An 11,478-nucleotide genomic window follows, 5' to 3' on the forward strand; every position below is an offset into this window, starting at 1 on the left:
CTTCTTTTTTGTAAAATTTGTTTATTATAATAAAAATAATAATAATATGATTTTATTGTAATAAAAATAATAATGAGAAAAAATAAAAATCAATTATAAGGATTCCTTATTTTTTTTTAAGAAAAAAAAACAAGTTGAAGAAGTGTAAAAAAAATTACTAATATGCACAATATCTCAGATTACTCCTTGTTATTCTCACAGAATAAGATCCAATCAAAAATATGTTTAGACAATAATTTTAGGGTTTAAAATGCATCATTTACTAATCTTATCAGTTTGACTTTAGATGGCGTCAACCGTGACTTGCAAATTAGTTAATTATTTTCGCACTTGAGATAACTATATCCCTACTTTCCTTTTATAGACACAACGAGATAATGCGCCTGACTTGCAGCCAAAGTACTGCCCTGTAATTGGACACCACTAATGCATCCTGTTCTCGTTCGTCGAACGTGAATGGAATAAGGTGACTGTAAAGGAGTTATAAGGAGGAAATCGAGAAAAAGAAGAAGAAGACATGAGGACTGTCACGTGCCGATGTGGTATAAGCGTCGTTATTTAGTTGGCGCAACCTAAATTGTTCTCTTTCCCGTATCTTCCATCTCTTCGTCTCGACACTCTATCAACGCTTCTGTTCAGCTTCCCATTTTAGTATCAGTTTCTCGACTTTTTCAACATCGTCTAACCTTGCTTTTACGCGGTTTCTCGCATAATGCACTTCGTTGCATTTCCATTCGTACATCGACCGTTATCATTTTTATTTTCCATAAGATTTCCTTTCTTTCGCTTATTCGAAACTCGCTTCGTTCCACTTGTCACAAATCCTGCGCAAACCCTTGCGCAAACCCTTTTCGACGTGTCTTCCCCTCATCTCGTTTACTTACCTATTGCCCTTTCCATCTATTCAGCGAATACTTTCTATTTCCAAATTGAATTCCTATTCCTTCTTCAGCATCTACTTCAACGTAGAACGCCGCATTGCCCACTTCGAATTGCGATGACCTGGACTGCGACGACCTTATCGTTCAATGCTGTACGATGTTATAATGTCCTTTGCCGTTCCGCCATATTCCGATTCAGAGCCCGCAGTTTCTGGGAGCTTTAGTTTCTCTCGCAGCTCGAAGATGCTAAGGTTGAGATAGAATCGACGACACTCGAACATTTCAAGAGTTTGCAATGGTACTCGGCGCGACCATATTTCGTTCTCGCGAAAGCGCGATAATCTGGCCAAACTTTCATTTACTGAAGATGGTGCTCAACTCGAGGTCGAAGACAAAGAGAAGGTAAGGAAGCCAAAGAGAATGGTAGCGATAGACAGGACCAAAGAAATTGAATCCATTACGCGGTAGATCCGACGATGAAATCTTAAAGAGATTTATCTTATATACCGTGCTGATGTTCTCGAAAGTTAAATGTTCTTTTGGGCTACATTACGATACTTTACGATAACAAGAAACTTAATCTAATCGTTTATTATAATGCGAGTAATTCAACATTGTATCACATTGACTTCGTATTAAAAAATCCAAAGTTTAACAATGAAAAACTAATTCAACCATTTATTAATCTATCTTCGGCAATATTAAAAAAAAAATGATTGATATTCACTTATATCATCAACGATAATTTCATAATTCTTACAAAGTCTACTTATCAGTTTATAAAATATTATACATACATAAATTGCAAAAATTTCAATTCAATTGATGACATTCGCACAATTTTTTGGAATGAATCAAATAACTGATAATAACAAGCTAAAAAGCTTGACAGTGAATAAATTTATGGTGCAGTGATAATCATAGCTTCGAAAGGGTGAGAGTCTGCAGGATGCAAGAAGGAATAGAAATTGAATATATTACGGCTGAAGTCGCTGTTAACGCAGGGTCGTCTATCTTACTGATTTTCTTGGCGAATTCGTTTCTTAAGCGATACATTCATATCGTTTTTAAACTTGATGGAATATTGCCCGCTATATAGCGTGCTATTACTGACGAATAAACTTTCCGTAAATTTTATGCAGGTTCTTTGTTTAGATAACTTTTATCCTTATGTTTATTAACAATATCTTTAGTTTACTTAATAATTTTCTATACTTGATTAATTTGAACTTGAATGTGTTCTTTCAATATAATTGTATAAATTATTTTAAGAAAACGCTTGCAACTTTTTCAATTTAATACTTAAAGAGAATACTTGCTTCTTTAGTTATTACTTCTTTAGTTTTATTTTAATATAATATGTTTATTATAAATATTATTGTAGAGTATAGTAATGACATAAGAAAGAAATGTACATTTCTTATACATTTATATGTATATATATTTTCATGCAAAGAAAAGCATGCAAAGATATCTCGAGGTAGAAAACTACCTTAAGTTATAAGTTATTGGATTAAATATCAGATAAATGTATAAAAATATTTAATTAAAACTACAAATATCTTGTAATGTTAAAAATGTTTTATATATAACATTTATCAGATTGAATATAAGTTCCGAAATATTTAAATGAGTATATATGAAGTTTAAATATCATAAAACGTTTATTTAAAATATTTTTACAAAATTTCCAATATTTAATCAGAATTGTATATATATATATATATATATATATATATATGTATATTAAATATGAAAATTAAAATTGGAAAAAAATATTTCCAATTTTTAGCTACTACACTACTCAATGCTCCTCAAAAATAAAAAAAAGTCGTAAATACTTTCTCATTGAAAGAATAATATTAAAAGAAGGATAAATTTCAAAAATTTTTTTAATAGAAAAAAATTAAATTTAAACCCAAACTGTGGACTGCAGTAGTAAAAAAAAGCGCTACATATTTCTCTCTACTTGAAATATAACACGATTTAAATTAGAAAAAATGAGAAGCAATTTATCAAACTGGTACAAATTAGTTTTAATAATTAACTTTAGTTATCTATAATTATTATGCTTTTTTAAAGCTTTTAAATTTATAATATCTTTTTTGTTAAAAACAAATTTTGTATATATGTGTATATGACAACTTCATAACAGATATAAGATACAATACCAAAAACATTCATTGATATAAAAACAAAATATTCATTGATTAAAAACATCTTAAATGTTAATAAAAGCTAATCATTTATAATATAATGATAATAGAGTTATAATAATTCTGAAAGAAATTCTTAATATACACATATACATATATACATACACAAAATTAACTAATAATTAAAAATATGTATATATGTATTCATAATTGTTAAAGCCTGCAACTTTCAAACATTTTGATAAGAATATCAATAGTAATGTGTAATACAAAGGCTACAAAATCTAGTAAATATCGTTACATTATCGTCCATTATATTTCCACAGTATTGTTAACGTTACAGCCTTCGGAAGCATTCTCTAAAGAAAGAACGTAATTATGATGTTAATAAGAATACATTTTAAGAAATTACGTTAATGCACTACAAAATCTAATTATTGACACGAATAAATAAGAAAAGAGCACATTCAGCGACTTTGTAGGGTGCCCTTATGAATTTCTTGCGTTAAGATTATTTAATGAAAGGAATAAAACGACATGAGTGTCGTTTGAAAGTCCGACGATGCAAAACGGAACGAAGGCGAGACAGGCAGTCTATTATGTACTGAGTCTAATAACAGCTTACCGGGGCTTACTAAAGCTTCCTGAGAGCTCCTAGAAGCGAAGTGATTGTTACGGATATTGAACGTAGCAACAAAGAGGTAAGACCAATGAGATTTTTAAAAAATTCGCTAAAGGACTCCTTTTTTTATAGTAATTTCTGTGATCGTTAATTCTTTATAATAGCGTAAGAATCTGAGAAATCTTTTCGAATTAATCGGCATGATTCGGAAAGTACATACAAAATGAACATAGAGATGAACTAAGTCAACATTTGCTTAATTTCTGATGTTACAAGGGTATTCAATCAACTTCAGTTCATATTTAAAATAATATTGCTATATATAATAAAAGTATTTTGTATTTTTAAGAAGTTAATTTTAATAGGTTTTATAAAAAAGTGAAAAATTAATATTGGTTAATAAAATTAGTTTATCTTAAATTAATACTACAGATGTAAAAAATATACATAGATGTATAAATTGTTAGCAATAACGTATTCTTCAATTAAAAGAATAAAGTATTTGTAACTAATTATTTTGAGCATTTAAAATGAGCGTTATTGTTTTCACATGATCATTTACATCACGCGTTATTATTTATCAATTTGACGGATTATTTGAATTAGTTTATGTATCAATGATTCATTTTCATTATATTCAGTTCAAATATTTTTCTTTAAAAAGCAAGTTCGTTTATTCAAATAATATCTGTCATTAAATGGAAGTATAATTAGTCAAAATATCCTACATTATCTATGAATATTGGATGAAAGTAGAACATTTACGAGAGTACTTTGACGAGAATATCGATTAGTGTGACATCATTATCTTGAAGGAACTATCGATCCGATTTAAGGAGTAACAGAGAAAACACGCGGATGTCAAATGTTCAATGAATGAGTTCTTGAGTTTCGCGAAGGACGATAATTCGTCGCGCAGCAATAATCGAGAAGATCATTTGTCTTCTTTGAATCACGAATAAAGGAAAGAATAATGATCGTCTGGTATCCTTACCTTTCCGGAGCCCCTTGAGTTACATAGGAGAACACCAGCAGCGTGAATCCTGTATTCTTTGTCGAGTTGTTCGTGTTGTCCTTGAATTTTCCTGCAGACAAAGAATTTAACAGAAAGATTAATTTAAAAGCATCTCTAAAAATGAATGCAATGCGCAAGCTTTTTACACACTGCTAAATTAAATGCATTATATTGAATAAAATTACAATAAAAGTTAGTCAATAGTTAAAACGTACGTGTAAACATGCCATAATAATCGTAAATCGTTGAAAATAAAAATTATCTTTTAAACTTTAAAAAATATTAGAATAAAAGAATCCATTATTTCAATTTTTCGTATGAAATTGCGGAAGTATACGAAGTTTGGCTGCCACCTTTAGGTATCTTGGCTATGAGCCTAAATTGCCATAACGAGAAGAAAATGACACTTTCACGACTCACTGGCACATTTTTCAAGAGACTCTCAACCAGTGATTTATAAACTGAAAAAACTTCTCGCATGAGGCAACTTTGGCAATTACGAGAAAGCAAACAATCTTATAAATTAAAGTTTTTTCGCTCGCCTCTTCGCATGATTTTTTTGTGCATGCACTTGCATGTGATCACAAGCACATGACGGACTTGCGCAAGAGCGAACAGGAGGTCTCCATCTATCTGGGAAATTCTCCGGAGCTTGACGGCGCTTGGTAAAGTTCAGAAGGGAATTAATTGCGCAGGCGAGAGGTATCGTACGGGCTTTTTTGTCGATTAAGCTGATTTTGAAAGCGGTTGCAGGACGCTTTAACACGTCGGCGCGGGCGATAACATGCTAATCTTGCCTACAAAGACTTTGCTAACGTCGTAGATTGTACATACATATACGAAACATTTTGCTCAAGGGAATAATATTAATAGAATTGAAAAATATATTATGGCTTCACAGACGTTTTTAAATATATTAATAATATAGAATGCCAAAAATTCCTCTCTCAATATACAAAAATATTTATTATAGTAATTTTTTGATATAATAAAAAATTTTGTTTTCAGACTTTATTTCAAATGGCCAAGAAATAGCTGTAATAAAAGAAATGCCAAAAATATTTTTGTTTTTTTTTATTAAAAAATTAAAATCACTTTTTTTATTATAAATAGTTAAATATAAGATAGATATTTTGTATAATGTTATATAACAATATGATTGATCGACATCATCAATGTCGATCAATCATATCGTTCAATCTTATGTAAAATCTTATATAAGATTAACAATAAAATTGTTATATTTTCAATCTTTGTATGAGCAATACAGATTTTCTTCACATAGATTTTTCGATCATTTTAACAACGAAAATATTTTAATAATAATAATTTAAAACTTTTGAAAATAAAGTATTCCAAATTAAATAAAGAGTAATAATTTATTCTCAAATAATAATTCATAAAATATTTAAAAATAATTTTATATAATATAAATTTGGATATAGTATCCTTCTTCACCATGTCCCTATAGATCTAGCAATAAATAGCATAAAAAAGAGAGGAAATCCTTGCAAAACTAACATTCCACAAGATGAATTTACAATTGCAATTAATCTAGTCTTAAATTCCATTTTCTTCTCTTTTAACAACTTTTACAAACAGATTTTTGATACTCCAATGGGTTCACCTATGTCTCCAATAACTGCGGATATAGTAATGTAAGATTTAGAAGAGTCAGCTATTAATAAATTATCTATACAACCATTATTTTATTATAGATATGTGGATGACATCATCTTAGCACTTCCATCTGACAGTATTGACATGACGCATTAAAACATTAAGCACATTTAATTCCTTACATAATAGACTACAATTCACTATGGAAATTGGTACAGAAAAAAATTTAAATTTTCTAGACACAAGTATTATTGATAATAAAAGAATTATATTCGATATATCATAAATCAACATTATCTGGCAGATTTCTAAATTTTCATTCAAATCAACCACTTTGTCATAAGAGAGGCATAATTATTAGTATGGTGAATAAAATTGTTTGTTTATTTCATCCTCGCTTTCACCAAAAAAATTTAATTGACACCATTCAAATATTCCTTAATAATGGCTATCCTCTATCTCTTATTTTCTCTATTATTAATAATAGAATAAAATATCATATTCATAATAATAACTTCACACATAATATTAGCACAAAACATAAAGAAAAATTTTTCTTATGTTAAATCTATTTCAGAAAGCTTTTTACCAATTTCAATAAAATTCAATTGTAAATTAGCATATTCTATTCCTAACACATTTAAAAATTGTATGAAAAGAAGAAAAGATGAACTTGAGCCAATGTCTAACCAAATATATAAAATTTCGTGCGAAGACTGTGATGTCAGCTATGTAGGCCAAATAAAATGAAAATTAAATACAAGATTACATGATTTATAGATATCAAAAAAAAAAAACGGATTCACCATTAATTATTTCTGACCATCGCATGAACTTAAACCATAATTTTAAATGGAATGAAGTCAAAATTTTAGATAAAGAGGCTTCTTATAATAAAAGATTAATATCTGAAATGATACATATAAAAAACCAAAAGCAAGACATTAACAAACAAATTGCCAGAACCATATCTCCAGATCATACAATCACTTTCCCCTTCATAATCACTTCCTCCTCTCAATTACTTTCCCTCTTTCTTCTATATCTCCCTTCTCTAACACATTTCCTCTCCCTTCCAGAAAATTTCTTTCCTTAACTTTTGGATAGAATAGTAATAAAATAGTAAATAAGAAGGAGAAAAGGAAGGGAGAATAGTGAAATAATTAAAAGATAACAGAATGAAAAATAAAAAATAGTTTAAGGTAAGATTCTCATAACGTTTATAATTCTTTGAATGTCATAACGATCCTAAAGCACTGACGTGATAACAACAACTTTAACTCTAATCGTTATTGCTTATAATATAAATTGCAAAAAACTTGACTGCGATTTTTATATCAGACTCTCTTAATATGAAGGTAATTTATATAATTTAACTTTGACTAAATTAAAAATTTGAAGATAATATCTTGGTGATCGTTATACAATTAAACTGTCATTAATTCTATAATGCAGTATCTCTATGAGTTACTATATCTTGATAAAATTGTTTCATTATTTTAATAAAAACAATCCGTTTACAATGGAACATTTGATACTCTGAATTCTTTCAAGATTTCAATTCTATCGACAACTACAGTGAGACTTTAAATATATTAAATATATTTAATAAGCGATCATAATGTATACAAATCCGAATAACTTTATTTCTAGACCGAGCGAACTTTTATGTATTGAAACATTGAGAATGACCCAATCGAGGTTGAAACGTCTGTATATTTTATATTTTCTTATATATATATATATATATTTTTATATTTTTTTTTATTATTGACTAATTATTTATTTTGTTTATAATTGAATAATTTGTTAAATTTATGTTTAATATATCTTTTTATTATAATTACTAATGAAATAATATAATTTTTGGCTCGTAGCCCTCTTTTGTTATACTAATTTGTATAATATATTTACGCCCATTTATCATTTAGTCTTTTTTCAACTTTAAGTTTAAAAATATGTGGATAAACGTGCGCACACAAATATAAGGAAAACAATCTTACTGTCAATCTTCAAAAAAACAAAAATATAATATATATTATTGTATGTCTTTGAACAAAAGAAATTAAATCTATTCAAGCAGACATAAAGCTTATTACGTTATACTGCTAGATAAACGCGAGATGATGGCAAAAAAAATAAGATTATATAGGGTTTCGAAGACAAAGTAAATAGTGAATTATAATAGTTGAATATATACCTATGTCGTATACCTGTATCTGTTATGTACGATTCGTTTCATCCCTTACAGTTTTATTATATCGAATTTATAAACATAATTTCCTTCTCGTTTAATATCTCTCACAATATGTATGCTAAAATATATTGTACTGCAGTAATATATAATAATATTTTATCGAATAAATTTGCATAAACGTTATCGAGATTCTCTTTTTCTCCAGACATTCTTTTCAAAAGATTTTCCACGCTGCCAGAATCGATTTAAGTAAAGGTTACCCATTCGATTTCCACCGCAAAGTACCTAGGTTCTACGATCAGAAATCTTTCTCCTTCGCGCGCACAGTTTCTATCTCTCTGCCTTAACCAAGATCATCGTAGCAGCCACAGAATAATGAATATGTAAAAGCTTTTATCAATATATCAAGAAATACTGCATTTATTACTTTTATCATATAACTCTATTATATTTAATTATATTGATCTGTAACATATCTGTTAATATAATTTATCTTATAAATGCTTAATACAAATTATAAACAAATTTTAATCTTATATTTTTTATTTGTAGCTGTCTAAATGATCGCTCATTTGAATGCATGTTCTTTTGTGTGTATCAGAAACAAAAATTAGAAAATTTCTAGATATTTATTATTTCATAAATTTATCAATCTGCATAATCGAAGAGCCGACTGTGAAAGGGTTACTATGTGCAAACACGACGTGAGACATCGCAAACGCGAAGGGAGAGCTATGCAAACAACTTCGTATTCGTATACACGTGAAAAAGGAGTCTCTTATGCCGCTGACCTGTTCTCTTTCTCAAGATATTGCTCTTTTTTATTATGTATTTACAATGTGCAAAGAGGGCGAGAATAATTTTGAAAGGTTTACAAATAAAATTAAACATGCACGATACATTTGAGAACGATGTCATGATTAGACTTTTGATTTAGAATTTCATTACAAAATCAATAGGAAATATTTACCGAGGTGCTACTCATTCAAGTACTTATTATTAAAATCAATTTAAAATCAAATTAAATCAGAATTCAATTAAAATCATTTCAACATTAAATCTTTAAAAGATCAAAGTTGAAATCACGTAGTTATATAAACATGAAATCATTTAAATTATTCAAAATCATACGAAATACTGTTATTAAATTATTTAAAATAATTTCAAATTTATAAAAAATCAAAATCACCAGAAATCGGAATCCCATTAGTGACTGAAAAAGAAAGTATCCCATTAGTGACTGAGTAACAACCTCTCCGTATTTACAATAAATCATAGGATGAATTTTACACAACGATAACATAATGCATATGCTGCAAAACTTATGATGCTACATATTGTAAATTGAAAAGTAAGTTTAAAGTTTAAAGTTCGATATTAAACTTCATTAAGAGTAATTTTGCTCGTTATATTCACTTATTGTTGAGCATTAAGCAAAGTATACTGAAGTAACACGATATAAATATTTTTTGATGAGAGTAAAAAGTGTTGCGATAAAATTATATATTACTCCGTTACAGGAACGCCCTCGCTAAATCTTTTAGAAGTTAAGCTCGCATTCCCATGAGAGTAGATTCTAATGTAAAATTAGCGTTTACTCCGCGTTTTAATTGCATTTTCTCAGTAAATGTTTTATTCGAAAGCCTTTATTTACACAAACAATTTCTTATCTTGATACATATCAAATTGGCAAGAACTGTGTAAAAAGAGATTCGCATAAAATAATTTTTAAAAATCTTACTTTTAAATAAAAAATTATTAATCCTAGAGAACGCTATAATTATTAAATGTTACTGATATGGAAAGGAGAGGAATCTGTAAGGGCTGATTTCGACTTTATTCAAATTTTGTCAAAACTCATGAAAATTTATTTAAGGACAATTATATTCAATTTAAATGATTTTAGTTCAAACGGAACGATGATGTTGCCATATTTACTCTGAAATTAATATTTTGAATATATCTGATTTTTTTATTGAAAAACTTATTAAAAAATCACGATAGAATCATATAGGAAAATGATCAGAATTATTCTGGAATGGCAATTCTTTCAATTCTCTTTGCATTTGATACCGATGCTCTTACATATATATTAGAATTTAAATAATAATATGTGGCAATAAATTTCAAAAAAATGATCAATATTTGACTTTTTGCATAAACTATCCACAATGTGTGTGTGTGGTGTGTGTGTGGTGTGTGTGTGTGTGTGTGTGTGTGTGTGTGTGTGTGTGTGTGTGTGTGTGTGTGTGTGTGTGTGTGTGTGTGTGTGTGTGTGTGCATCGTACGTGCGTGCATAGATGCGCGCGCGCGCATTTCTGTATATGTGTCTATCACAGATATAAAAACTTCGTAGTACGTGACTCCTGTAGTATTTAATAATTCGAAACCCTTTCTGGTGTATGGGAGAAGGAGTGTGCGTGTGCGCTCCAAAGTATTATTACTATTGAGTGGGAGGGAGAGGGGGGGGGGGTGTTTAATTCACGTAAGTCCCCTCTTACGTATAGTTTGCTTATTATCTTTATACATTTTTGTATACCTGTATTTTTATGATTTAATTTTTATGATATAATTTTTCATAATTTTATAAAAGGTTTTTCAATAAACCATTAAGTATTCAAAATATTAATTTCGGAGTAAATACGGCAACATCACCGCCCTTTAAGCTAAAATCACTTAAATATATTATAATTGACCTCCAGAGATAAATTTTCATTTGAGTTTTGACAAAATTTAGATAAGAAATCGGCCTTTATAAACCCTCCTTCTTTACATTCGAAAAAATAAATCATTTTAATTAATATAACACAAGATTTTCATACATTTCACATTTTTATTTAAAAAATTTATAATCTAGACTTTTATAAACACAAAACAAATTATCAACTAGAAAAAAAGAAGAAAAGCAAGTACACTATTAAATTCAATTCTAAAATGAGATATGAAGTAAGATAAAATTAATAACAAACAATGTTACTATTATATAT

At 28.5% G+C, this 11,478-nt stretch overlaps 1 protein-coding gene across 1 annotated transcript in view; it reads right to left on the bottom strand.

Moving 5' to 3' along the window:
- Positions 1-11,478, bottom strand: part of LOC108687410 (protein no-on-transient A-like) — a 37,947-nt gene that overhangs the window by 17,678 nt on the left and 8,791 nt on the right. The window contains exons 3-4 of the mRNA XM_018193164.1: positions 4,654-4,744; positions 3,673-3,691 (exon numbers count right to left, since the gene is read on the bottom strand). Coding sequence (XP_018048653.1) covers positions 3,673-3,691; positions 4,654-4,744 — 110 coding nt within the window. The remainder of the gene's footprint in view (positions 1-3,672; positions 3,692-4,653; positions 4,745-11,478) is intronic.

This window comes from Atta colombica, unplaced genomic scaffold (assembly GCF_001594045.1).
Source record: "Atta colombica isolate Treedump-2 unplaced genomic scaffold, Acol1.0 scaffold207, whole genome shotgun sequence".
NCBI lineage: Eukaryota > Metazoa > Arthropoda > Insecta > Hymenoptera > Formicidae > Atta > Atta colombica.